This window comes from Hemitrygon akajei, chromosome 3, assembly GCF_048418815.1.
Source record: "Hemitrygon akajei chromosome 3, sHemAka1.3, whole genome shotgun sequence".
Lineage (NCBI taxonomy): Eukaryota > Metazoa > Chordata > Chondrichthyes > Myliobatiformes > Dasyatidae > Hemitrygon > Hemitrygon akajei.
This window is the reverse complement of record NC_133126.1, coordinates 126,749,472-126,762,190: the sequence shown is the minus strand read 5'-3', so window position 1 is coordinate 126,762,190 and position 12,719 is coordinate 126,749,472. Positions and strand designations below refer to the sequence as shown.

Below are 12,719 nucleotides of genomic sequence, written 5' to 3'. Positions count from 1 at the left end.
ACGCTTTCTGACTGACTCAGCTGAAGCCTTTAGATGTTTTAGTGGAAACCTTTGGACAATTCTTGAAAGGGACCTTTTGCCAGGAATTTCTCATGACTGCTACTTCCCTACCATTCACCGTGCACCAGAACTGTATCCCAAACTCATGAGGAGTCTGGATGGACCTGAGGAAAGCAAGATTCCAATTTGCATAAACTCTGACGGCCACTACAAGTTAATTAAGGGAATCTCAGGACCACCTTTCTGTTAGGAAAGGGGCATTTTAATCCTGTGATATTCAGGCATTGGGGAGGGGGGCAATTCTGTTTTGGTTGGAGTTGATCAATTGTAACTCTCAGACACAAAGTACACTGCAGATGCTGTGGTGAAATCAACACGTACAAACAAGCGGGATGAACTCAGCAGGTCGGGCAGCATCCATTGAAATGAGCGGTCAACATTTTGGGCCGAGACCCTTTGTCAGGACTGAAGAAGGAGGGGGCAGGGGCCCCATAAAGAAGGTGGGGGGAGGGTGGAAAACCAATCAGAGGAAAGATCAAGGGGTGGGGGAGGGGAGGCAGGGAGGGGATAGGCAGGAGAGGTGAAGAAGGAATCTAAGGGGAAAGCACTATGGGTAGTAGAAGAAGGCAGAATCATGAGAGAGATGATAGGCAGCTGGAAGTGGAGACAGAGTGAAAGTGGGATGGGGAAGGGAGAGGGAGGGAATTAACGGAAGTTGGAGAATTCGATGTTCATGCCAAAGGGCTGGAGACTACCCAGACGGTAGATGAGGTTTTGCTCCTCCAACCTGAGTTTGGCTTCATCATGGCAGTAGAGGAGGCCATGTATGGACATATCCGAATGGGAATGTGAATCAGAGTTGAAGTGGGTGGCAACCGGGAAATCTACACCTGTCCCTACACCTCCTCTCTTACCACCATTCAGGGCCCCAAACAGTCCTTCCAGGTGAGGCAACACTTTACTTGTGAGTTTGTTGGGGTCATCTATTGCATCCGGTGGTCCCGGTGCGGCCTCCTCTACATCGGTGAGACCTGACGCAGATTGGGGGACCGCTTCATCAAGCACCTCCGCTCCGTCCGCCACAACAGACAGGATCTCCCGGTTGCCGCCCACTTCAACTCTGATTCACATTCCCATTTGGATATGTCCATACATGGCCTCCTCTACTGCCATGATGAGGCCAAACTCAGGTTGGAGGAGCAACACCTCATATACCGTCTGGGTAGTCTCCAGCCCCTTGGTATGAACATCGAATTTTAATTCCCTCCCTTTCCCTTCCCCCATCCTACTTTCACTCTGTCTCCTCTTCTAGCTGCCTATCACCTCTCTCATGATTCTGCCTTCTTCTACTACCCATAGTGCTTTTCCCTTAGATTCCTTCTTCACCTCTCCTGCCTATCCCCTCCCTGCTTCCCCTCCCCCACCTCTTGATCTTTCCTCTGATTGGTTTTCCACCCTCCCCCCACCTTCTTTATGGGCCCCTGCCCCCTCCTCCTCCAGTCCTGACAAATGGTCTCAGCCTGAAACGTTGACTGCTCATTTCAACGGATGCTGCCCGACCTGCTGAGTTCATCCAGCTTGTTTGTACGTGTAACTCTCAGACAAATTTGTATGCCCAGTTTTCCTGACCCTTGACAATGAAAAATGTTGATATTATTCTCAGACTGAGTAACTCCCCCATCCTCCACCACCCAGCCTTGCATTCAGATAACGTCATTGTTTTTAAATTCCATGGTGACAACCTCGTCTGGGCTGCAGAAGTTTCCCTAATGCAATCGCACGGCACATCCTCATCAAATATTAAAGCAACCTAAGTAATCAAGTACAGTACTTGTCTACATTGATTGTAGTAAGGTGTTTGAGAAGGTCCCTCGTGGGAGGCTCATCTAGAAGATTAAGATGCATAGGATCCACAGTGAATTGGTTGTTTGGATTCAGAATTGGCTTTACCTTGGAAGTGGTCTATGGGGCTTATTCAGTCTGTGACTAGTGGTGTCCCACACAGATCTATACTGGGATCTCTGCTGTTTGTGATATATACCAAAGTACAAGGTATATTTATTATCAATACACATATATGTCACCATATACAACCCTGAGATTCATTTTCTTGTGGGCATACTCAATAAATCAATAGAATAATAACCATAACAGAATCAAAAAAGACCACCCAACTTGGGGATTCAACCAGAGTGCAGAGTATACCAACCATGTAAATACAAAAGGAAGAAATAATAATAATAAATAATTAAGCAATATATATCGAGCATGAGATGAAGAGTCATTGAAACTGAGTCCATTGGTTAGAAACATAGAAAACCTACAGCATAATACAGGCCCTTCGGCCCACAAAGCTGTGCTGAACTTGTACTTACTTTAGAAATAGCCTTCTATTTTTCTGAGCTCCATGTACCTATCCAGGAGTCTCTTAAAAGACCCTATTGTATCCGCCTCCACCACTGTCACCGGCAGCCCATTCCACGCACTCACCACTCTGCGCAAACAACCTACCCTTGATGTGTCCTCTGTACCTACTTCCAAGCACCTTAAAACTGTGCCCTCTCATGTTAGCCATTTCAGTCTTGGGAAAAAGCTTCTGACTATCCACACGATCAATGCCTCTCATTATCTTATACACCTCTAATGGGTCACCGCTCATCCTCTGCCGCTCCAAGAAGAAAGGGCCAAATTCATTCAACCTATTCTCATAAGGCATGCTCCCCAATTCCGGCAACATCCTTGTAAATCTCTTTCTTCTCAACTATGATTTGTTTGTCCCACAAGACAAAGGAAAACATGAAAAGGCAGCCCTACACGAAACTGTCATTGACAAAGGAAAAATCAAAAAACTTATAACTAAAATCTGAAATAAAAACAGGTCTGTTTTTGTCTCAAAGAAAGTGGCAAAGAGCTGAACTAATTGTTTTTCTTTCCACTGATGCTGCCTTGGTGTTTCCAGCAATTGTTCTTGGGTTCATAAATAAAACTATTTTCTTATCTGTAAAAGTAATGTTTTGAGAGCTTTATCCAAATTCAACCTGATTTTAAGTCAGGAACATATACAAAATGAAGAATTTTTACTCAGTGGGAGTCTTGAATTTGTAAACTCTAATTGACTCCTGTAGATGAGGACAACCCTGTTTCCTTTTAATTATCTAGGTTTTCAGTGCTTAATGCCCAACAGTGAGATCACTGAAGTAACTTTACTGAATTTAGTCATTGCTTAGAGATTTTCTTTTTTGAGAAAAGGAGTTATTACAGCACTGCTGTACAATGCTTTACAGCACTGGCTATAAGACTAGGGTTATATGTCTGTACGGAGTTTTATACATTTTCCTTGTGACCGTGGGGGTTTCCTCTGGGTACCCCGGGTTCCTAAGACATGTCAGTTAGGGTTAGTGAGTTGTGGGCATGCTATTGACGCCAGATGCATGAGGACACTTGCAGGCTGCCAAGCACAATCCGTACTGATTTAATGCAAACAACGCTGTTCACTGTATGCTTCGATGTACATGTGACAAATAATAATGCTAATCTCTGAAGTTTAATCTTATTGAAGACTATAGGTACCACCATACAAATCTGTCATAGTCACTTCAGATTATTATCTTCAACATTCGTAGATAACACTTTTTAAAGCTAAAAACACATTTCTTCAAGATGAAGAGTACAACTAGATAATAGTTTTAATAACAGGTTTATTTTACCATAATCCCACGGGAGTGCATGAGCAGGCCTTTCACTAGCCAGTGTTGTAGCCTGAGAGCTGCCAGTACTGGTCATGCTGATACCACTACTGTTTCGGCTGTGACTCTTGAGTGACGTGCAAGTGCTGTCACCAACGCTCAGCTTGTGGAAACATTTCAATGATGGGACAAGTGAAATTATCTCCTATGGTTAAAGAGCCTGATGATTGAGGGGTAATAACTGTTCCTGAACCTAGTGAGGTGAGTCCTGAGGCTCCTGTACCTTCTTACCTGTGGCGGCAGCGAGAAGGGAGCATGACCAGGGTGCTGGAGGTCCCTAATGGTGCTGCTTTCCTGCAACAGCATTTCATGTAGATGTGCTCAGTGGCTGGGAGGGCTTTACCCGTGATGGTCTGGGCCATATCCACTACTTTTTTGTAAGATTTTCCTTTCAAGGACACTGGTGTTTCCATACCAGGCTGTGATGCAGCTAGAAAATGTACTCTCTACCTCACATCTATAGCAGTTTGTCAAATTTTAGATGTTATGCTGAATTTCCAGAAACTACCCAGGAAGTGGAGGCACTAATGTGCTGTCTTTGTAATTACAGTTAGGTGCTGAGCGCAGGACAGATCCTCCAAAATAACAACACTTAGGAATTTAAAGTTGCTAGCCCTCTCCACCAATGAGGAGTGGCTCATGGACCTCTGCTTTCCTTCTCCTGAAGTCAATAATCAGCTCCTTGGTCTTGCTGACATTGAGCAAGAGGTTGTTGTTCTGGCACCACTCAGTCAGACTTTATTTGTTAAAGGGGTTTTGGCTTACAGGGGAAAAGGTGTTAGAATGGAGTTTTAAAAAAACAACAATGTCTGAACAGTGGAATGGACTTTATTGACCAAATGTCCTAATTCTGTTCCTATATCTTATGGTCTTGTGATTAAAGAGTGCATATTAATATTGATTGGGCTAAAAGAATATTCTTATCTAGGTAACATAATATAATGACAGGAGATACCACAGATGCTGGTCATCTTGAGCAAAACACACAAAACACTGGAGGAACTCAGTAGCTCGGATATGCCTGATGTAGGGTGTTGGCCTAAAATGGTGATTCTTTATTCCCCTCCATAGGTGCTGCCTGACTTGCTGAGATCCCCCAATGTTTTGTGTGTAAGGTAATGTAATGTTCAGTAAGTAGAAAGACTGAAAATTAATATATATTTTATTTGCCTGCAGGAAATTCTATTACATCACCATGTTAAGAGATCCAGTTTCTCGCTACCTTAGTGAGTGGAGACACGTCCAACGAGGAGCTACGTGGAAGACGTCGCTCCATATGTGTGATGGCAGGACACCAACGCCCGAGGAGTTGCCATCTTGCTACGACGGGAATGATTGGTCAGGCTGCACACTTAAGCAATTCATGGATTGTCCATTCAACCTGGCTAACAATCGCCAGGTGAGAATGCTAGCTGATCTCAGCCTGGTGGGCTGCTACAACATGTCCTTTATTACTGAGAGAAAGAGGTCTCAGATACTTTTGGAAAGCGCCAAGAAGAACCTCAAAGATATGGCTTTCTTTGGTTTGACTGAATTCCAAAGGAAAACACAGTATTTGTTTGAGAGAACTTTTAATTTGCAGTTCATTAAACCCTTCATACAGTTCAATAGTACCCGTGCATCTGGTGTGGAGACTGATAATGAGACAATCCATAGGATTGAGGAACTCAATGATCTAGACGTGCAACTGTATGACTATGCAAAAGACCTTTTCCAGCAGCGGTTCCAGTACAAGAGGCAGTTAGAAAGGATGGAGCGGCGGATACGGAATCAGGAGGAGCACCATCAGCAGAATTTTCCTGAGGAACTGCCCAGAGAGGAAATGGAAGAACAGGGACGAGTGCCCACAGAAGATTATATGAGCCATATTGAGAAATGGTAGCTATGATGCACCATGGTTTGCATCAAATTCTTAAAACTTTTAGTCTTCTAGATCATAACGAATCTTGGAGGTTGAATGAAAATTTTTATCTCTGTAATTTTGAAATGAATCTGTGAAACAGAGATGTTTGCTTCAGAGCAGTATGGGTCTTTCTCGACCAACTAGGTGCACATGGATCTGGAAACAGAATGAAGCCAGGATACTCTGGCCGGCCAATAATGTGATCAAAAGGCACGATCCAATAACCTACTGCAGTGGATGTGTTTGAAGTTATGAACAATGGATAACAAAACTCACCAACTGCATTGTGACACCTGTAAACACATCCTCCAGCAGGAAGCTAATGTGTTTGCTTCAGCTTAGTAACTCATGCTGTTTATCTCTCAACATTATATGCAGTTGTGTTCATTTTAACATTTCATGGTTTTGAAACTTTTAAAAATTCAGGGTTGAGATTTTGTACAACCACTGGCCAAGTGAACCACTGAGTACGAGCATTCCCAGTTGAATTCAATCCCGTCTTTTCCCCTCTAAACCAGTCTAGTCTCTCCATCTTTCAGTTTTTGCTTTCCAGCTCTTTTGTTGAAGGTCTTGACTCCATCACTAGAGCACTGATCCATGGACATTGGTTGCCCTCTTGTTCATCATCCAAATGTTCATATCGTTGATGTGAATGTGGGCCAGTTAACCAACAATGAAGAAATCATGCTTGCCAAACCTGATGCAGTCCATAGGGAGCACCTACACAGCGATCATTATATATCAAGCAAGAGTGAGAAAATTGCCCGATTTTTTTTTTTCTCTCTCTCTCCTCACCATTTTTCTTTTTCCTAAACCTGGATAAATCTGGAACACTGTGGCTAGTTGTAGATCCTCTTGTCTTGGATGAGATCAGCCTACTAATCGCAGACTGGGGATCAAACTTTTAGACCACCTTGATCAGTTTGACTTTTGTCCCTGAGCCATGTGATCAAGTGGTCATGTTCAAATTGCTCTGTGTTCAGTTTATTAATGTCATGTAGCAGTTGTGCACACTAGCATCTCATCTGAGCCTGTTGTTGAGGAAAGATAGTATGTTGAGCAAATCCATGCAGAAATCAAACGAAGAGTACCTTATTTCTTCATAGTAATGGGAATTCCCTTTTTACTCATTTTGTCAGGACTAAACTTAAACTTTAAAAAAATGAATGTTATACCTTTTATAATTTTCTCAACCATTCTGTAATGATCCATTTAATCTTTTCAGCATTGTAAATCATGAATCTCTTCATGCCATTACAATACTTTTGTTGGCTGTTCATGCCAGGTACCACACCGAAAGCAGCTCTAAATGTATGTATGGCATTTCCTGAAGGACACCAAACAATTAGCTTCTCTACAACCAGCCATTTTCATCCATATGTGATACATACTTTTGTTTCTAGATAATGGAAATATGTCCTCGGAGACAGTTCATGTACAGTATCAGGTTACTTTCTTAATTGAGATTAACTTGATTATTCTTGAAGCTTGGGTATCGGAAAACTGATTTTCAATGTCATCACGTGGCAGTCCTAATGGTACTTTTTTACAAATCCATTATCAGCTCTGACTGACCACAGGAAATGCTTATTTAGAAGGGCATAACCTTAGCTAACCCACTTTAAGCATAATAAAGCCATAACATATTTTATAGTTGTACCATGTGAAGGGAGCAGGATGCCATCATATCTCTTAACTCTCCCTTTTTATTTGATTACTCAAGATCTTGGGTAATTTCTTTGTACCAGTTCGAAATATGAAATAACCAGGTTAAATGGTTAGATGGAGTGAATAAGCTTATTTGTTCTCATTCCCTATATCTCTCTCTCTCACTCACTCACTCACACTCACACACACACACACACACACACACACACACACACTCTCTCTCTCTTACTTTCTCTTGCTTCAGAGACAACTTAAATGTCAAAGATTCCTGTTGTTTCCATCTGTACTTGAACTGTTGTGGCTCCCTTTGTTTCAAGTATAAGAGTCATTGGAGATGTAAAATATTCCAAATTTGGATAGTGAGTTATTTGTTATACTCAGAAACGTGAGAAATAATGGAGTAGGCTGCTACTCAGCGATAACAGATGATGCCCTTTTTCTCTGTGCAGATTTTGGAAGGGATCATCTTGTCAAACAATCTACATTTATAAATGCAAAATCTGTATAATCTGGATGTAACTACTGCTGCTTCTGAAATCCTAATTTACTTTGATTTTTGCTCAATTATTGTCAATGTTCAAAGGGTTTTTATCTCCAAACTCCACCAAGGGAAAGGTACAATACCAGGGGCTGCTTAGAATTTTTTTTTGTGTTGTGCTTATCCAGACTTCATGATTAATCATTTTGCCTGGGGGCACTTGATTTCCACAAAAGCAGTAACATTTTGGGAGCCAAGTTTGTTCCTGTTTAAGTCGCTGCAAAGCCATATAGGGAGTGTCACTGGCTAATGAGAATGAATGGACCAGTGACTACTCTGTGCAATTTTCTTTTCCCCAGGTACCATACTCCAGCATTTAAAAGGGAGCTGTCAACTTTGTAGTGAAAACTTGGGTCGGCTCTGTTTCTGGAACAGTTGCAGGTTTCATGTTACTGTTTGATTAAAGAAAAGACAAATACCTTGTAGTCGCAGATGTGATTGGTAATGCAGCTATGTAATCATGCTCCCAATAAACCTGCCGCTGTTACTCATCAGGAGTAATGGGCTTATATTTCTGGGTGAAAATTTTAACATGTTTTGATATATGTCACTGAGAAACAAATGGATAAAATAAATAAATATGTTTAAATGGCTTTGCTGTCCATGACATCATTATCCAACATGTAACACACGTTTGATCTTGTAAATATTTCAGTCCTTGCACTCACTGATGGTTAAGTATTTTACAATACTGCTTTTTAATACATTGATCATTGAAATGCTAGCTTAATTTTAAAGTACCACATTCCAGTTTTATCCTGATTTATAGTGGAACAATGAGACCACACAGATGTCTGGGTCAGTAATTAAAAAGGTTAAAGGAACATGACACAGAATATCTTTCAAAGAAATCTTTTGTTAACTGGTACTGTGTTTTAGCTCTGGAAGTTAAATGGTTTATTTACTTTCTTTGAAAGGAATATAAGGAAGACATTCTCAACAAAGAAACTATAGGATAAGTGGGAAATATCCAGGAAAGGCAAAGAATGGTGGTTTGTCACTGTTGGCCTCTGATTTGGAAGTATTGGAGGTATGAATGAGTTTTCAAGTCTTCCTCGTGGATTAGGGAATGGATTAGTCAATGCACCAAATGAATTATGAATCTCTTTACTTCAGAGCTATTGTTCTCTCTGGTTTTAACATCATAAACATGTACTTCATGATACATGTGCGGCTATCTGTTTTATATGTAAGTATCTGAATACTTTCTCATCAGATTGTTGCTCCAGCAAATGACACATGGCAAGATATTATGCCTGCTGATTTTGAACATTCTGATAAATTCAGGTTTAAGTTTAATTGTCATTGCACCATACACATGAATACAGTCTAACTAAACCGTGTTCATCTGGGCTAAGGTGCAAAACACAGTACCAACTATCACCCACAGCACGTACAGCACATATAATTCATACAGCAGAAAAAACATACCTTCACAAGAAAAAATACTACAGCCCAAGTCCTTGAGTGTCATGGCCTGTAGATTGATGGTGCATGGCATGTTTTCCTGGAGTCATGTTTTTGCAAGAACAAGTACACAACAGTTTCTCATCTCGCTCTGGGTCAGCCACACACAAACGCAATCCAACCTGCCTTCTACCAAGTGAACACTCGAGGACAGCATGGATGAGAGAGGCCAGCCGCCAATGCAGCACAGACTCCAACTCTCCCACACTGGTTCCAGCATCTCCTTTCCTGGGCACCTGCAATGGGCGACCCCACGGCATGCGGGCCTGGACCATGCAATATCCGAACTGTTCAACTTTCCCACTATTTGTCTCATCAATGAACCAGACTTGTATTATTCTACATTACCAATATCCAACAGGCTGTTGCGATCAGAAAAAAAATGTCAAAGATGATCATTTGCACTGTTTGTTGAGTGACGCACCACTCCGATGCCTTCGTCCTTGGGTAGCTGTAGCAAGCTGCAACACAGAATGCAACAAGTCCTGCTCCACCGCTATTGTGCAACTCACTAGTGGGTAGACCTGCAGTACTTGATGAGAAAGATGGAAAAAATGAACAATTACACTTCTGTTTGGACCCAGGGAAGCCATTGCGACTGAGTGTGTCACCATCTTTCCAGAAGTACCCCTTCCGTTAAGGTGAATACACAGAAGAGGGGTAAGCCCTCTTCTTGTGTGTGATTTCACCTATCTTTGGTAAGTGTTCACTGGTTGAAAAGAATGTAGTGAATTGGGCCTACCCTCGAATGTCGGTGTTTCCCTTATATAATTTGAGTTCATTGGAAACTAATTGATGGAGAACAATTGATATGATTAATCAGCAATCCGTTATTATTGTATATATAAGCTTTCAGAATGGCATAAGGAAAATAGAGGGAAAATAAGGTCTATGGACATACATCTGTCATGGAAAATAACCTCCATTTCCACTGGTGTGCAAATATATCTATTATGCGTGGTAACATTTATTTGATTCAATTACCGTTAAATTCCCTTTGTTCATACATACAGCTTTCAATTAATATTGAAGGCACAGTTACCCAAACTGTATATGACTGATAAGACACTGAGGAGAATACAGAAAAAAAAATGCAAAATTGCTATCTTGGAATACAATTATATGTTCTTTATTATGCAGGGAAGTATGAATAAGGATTATATATTTTATTGAAAACAAGACAGGGTCCAGGTGTCTGGCTTGAATCTGAATGGCCAATAAATTATCAGCAAGAATATTATTAAAGTAATATCTCCTCTTAAGTAAGCAAGTGAAACAAAAAAATGCTTTAAATGGAATTATTTAGAAGGGATGTTCTCTGCTTTCATCATTTCGGATGGAAATCTCAAGTGTCCCCTGTTTAATTTGAGAGCAGTGAATCAAAATCTAATGAGTTAACTGTTCCAACAGATTCAAGATTTTGAATAATAGATTTCAAGAATTGTAAGATTTTACCCCCTTCTCTACAGCAAGCTGCCGATTGCAATGATTTTCAACTGTGGTCATTTTGTGTTTCCCAAATGACTGAACATTCCTGTAGTCAGGTGACAACCAAGGGCATTAATATAGCTTCACAAAGCAGGAAATGAGGCAGAGCAGTGAATCTGTACTGCTGAATTCACTAACTCTGCTGCTTTCAGCAGATGTGTGATGGTAAATTTATGCCACTGTAAGCTGAGGTTTGTTAACAAAGCCAGGAAGTGTATGTTGTGCAATTCAATATTTAATTGAAATCACATATCGTGTTGAAAATAGCATTAAATTACTCTTGGTTATTTGCAGTTTTCTTTCTGTTTAAATATTCAAAGGTGATGCTGGAAAGACTGGAGCTGGTGTACTCCTCTGCTGGGGAGACCAAAACAGGTCGAGTGCTAACTTTGTTAATCAGCCCACAAGAGTGATGCTAAGCTTCCAAGCCAATTGCCATTTTAATTTTCTGTCTCACTCCCACCCTGATCTCTGTTCTCATCTTCCTGCTGTGTTCAGATGAAGGTCAAGGTTTGGTAATTCTTTTGATTAAAGCATGTTGCTACTTTCTGAACTCAAGACTGCATTCAGCATTTTCAGATCACAACCTCTTGCCATTTTTTTTTCTGACAGCAGTTATGGTAATGATTCTGCTGTTCCCATTAACATCTCCTCAAGGCACGTCTTTTATTTCTTGTTCCATTACCATCCATCTTCGCTGCTTAATATCCCTTCCCTATAAATGTTCCCTTTAGCTTGTTCCTTGTCTGCATACTTAAAACCCATCACACCTGCAGCTTTTTACAGCTCCGATAAAAGGCCGGGAATCTGAGTTGCATTCACGTTTATTACGGCTGCCTTACATGATACGAAATTTGTTATTTTGTGGCAGTAGTATCAGGGCAAAGACAGAAAATTACTATCAAATACCAATTAATAGTGCAAAAAATTTTGAAAAATGAGTTGGTATTCATGGAACATTCTGAAATCTGATGACAGAGATCCAGGGATGCTTCCGGATAGTTCAGAGTAGGTCTTCAGGCTCTTGACCTTCCCCCACCCCCTGATGGTAGTGATGAGAAGAGGGCATGTAGTGATGGATACTGTCTTCTTGAGGCGTCGCTTCTTGAAGATGTCCACGATGGTGAGGTGGATTGTGTTTGACATAGAGCTGGCTGGATCTACAATTTTATACTGCTTCTTGCAATTCTGTGAGGCTTCCATCCAAAACTGTAGTGCAACCTGTCACCATGTACCAAATCTCCTCAAGCTCCTAACGAAGCAGGGCTGCTGGCAGAGCTCCTTCATTATTACATCAGTGTGCTTGGCCCAGCACAGGTCCTCAGAGATGTTGACACTGTGAAACTTGAAGCTGCTCATTTTTTCCACCTCTGACCCCTACTCGTGTGTGTTCTCCTGACTTCCCTTCCTGATGGCCACGGTCAGCTCCATAGTCTTGCTGAGACTGAGTGAAAGTTTGCTGTGATAGACTTCTCAACCAACCAACCTATCTCACTCTTGTACGGTTTCTTGTCGATCTGACATTTCACCAACAACAGTGGTGTTAATCTGTAATACAGCAGAGACACTTTGGCCCATGATGTTGTGCTGGCCTTTTAAGCTAGTCGAAGATCAATTTAACCCTTCCCTCTCACATAGCCCTCTATTTTTATACCAACTGGATTAAACTGAAATCTGACAATTGTTTCCCCACATATGCAGATATTTGTTAAGTTTCTGCTGAGGTTATCCTACATCCCACCAGAGTACGTTGCAGTCCACTGAAATACATTTCACGCTATATTTGTGTATCAATGAGGTTTTACTAGTAGTCCACTTGATGGTTTGCTATTTCTCCGTTCCTAAAACATTAATTTTAATTTTGTTACGTTACATTCTGTCAGAAGGCCATTAGTGTTGGATTTTTAAA

The 12,719-nt window shown here is 41.2% G+C and overlaps 1 protein-coding gene across 1 annotated transcript in view; it reads left to right on the top strand.

The window, feature by feature from the left end:
* The window catches only part of LOC140725390 (heparan-sulfate 6-O-sulfotransferase 1-like), a 336,441-nt gene extending 327,993 nt beyond the window's left edge, over positions 1-8,448 (top strand). The window contains exon 2 of the mRNA XM_073040808.1: positions 4,923-8,448. Coding sequence (XP_072896909.1) covers positions 4,923-5,628 — 706 coding nt within the window. The 3' untranslated portion in view covers positions 5,629-8,448. The remainder of the gene's footprint in view (positions 1-4,922) is intronic.
* Positions 8,449-12,719: the final 4,271 nt, after the last annotated feature.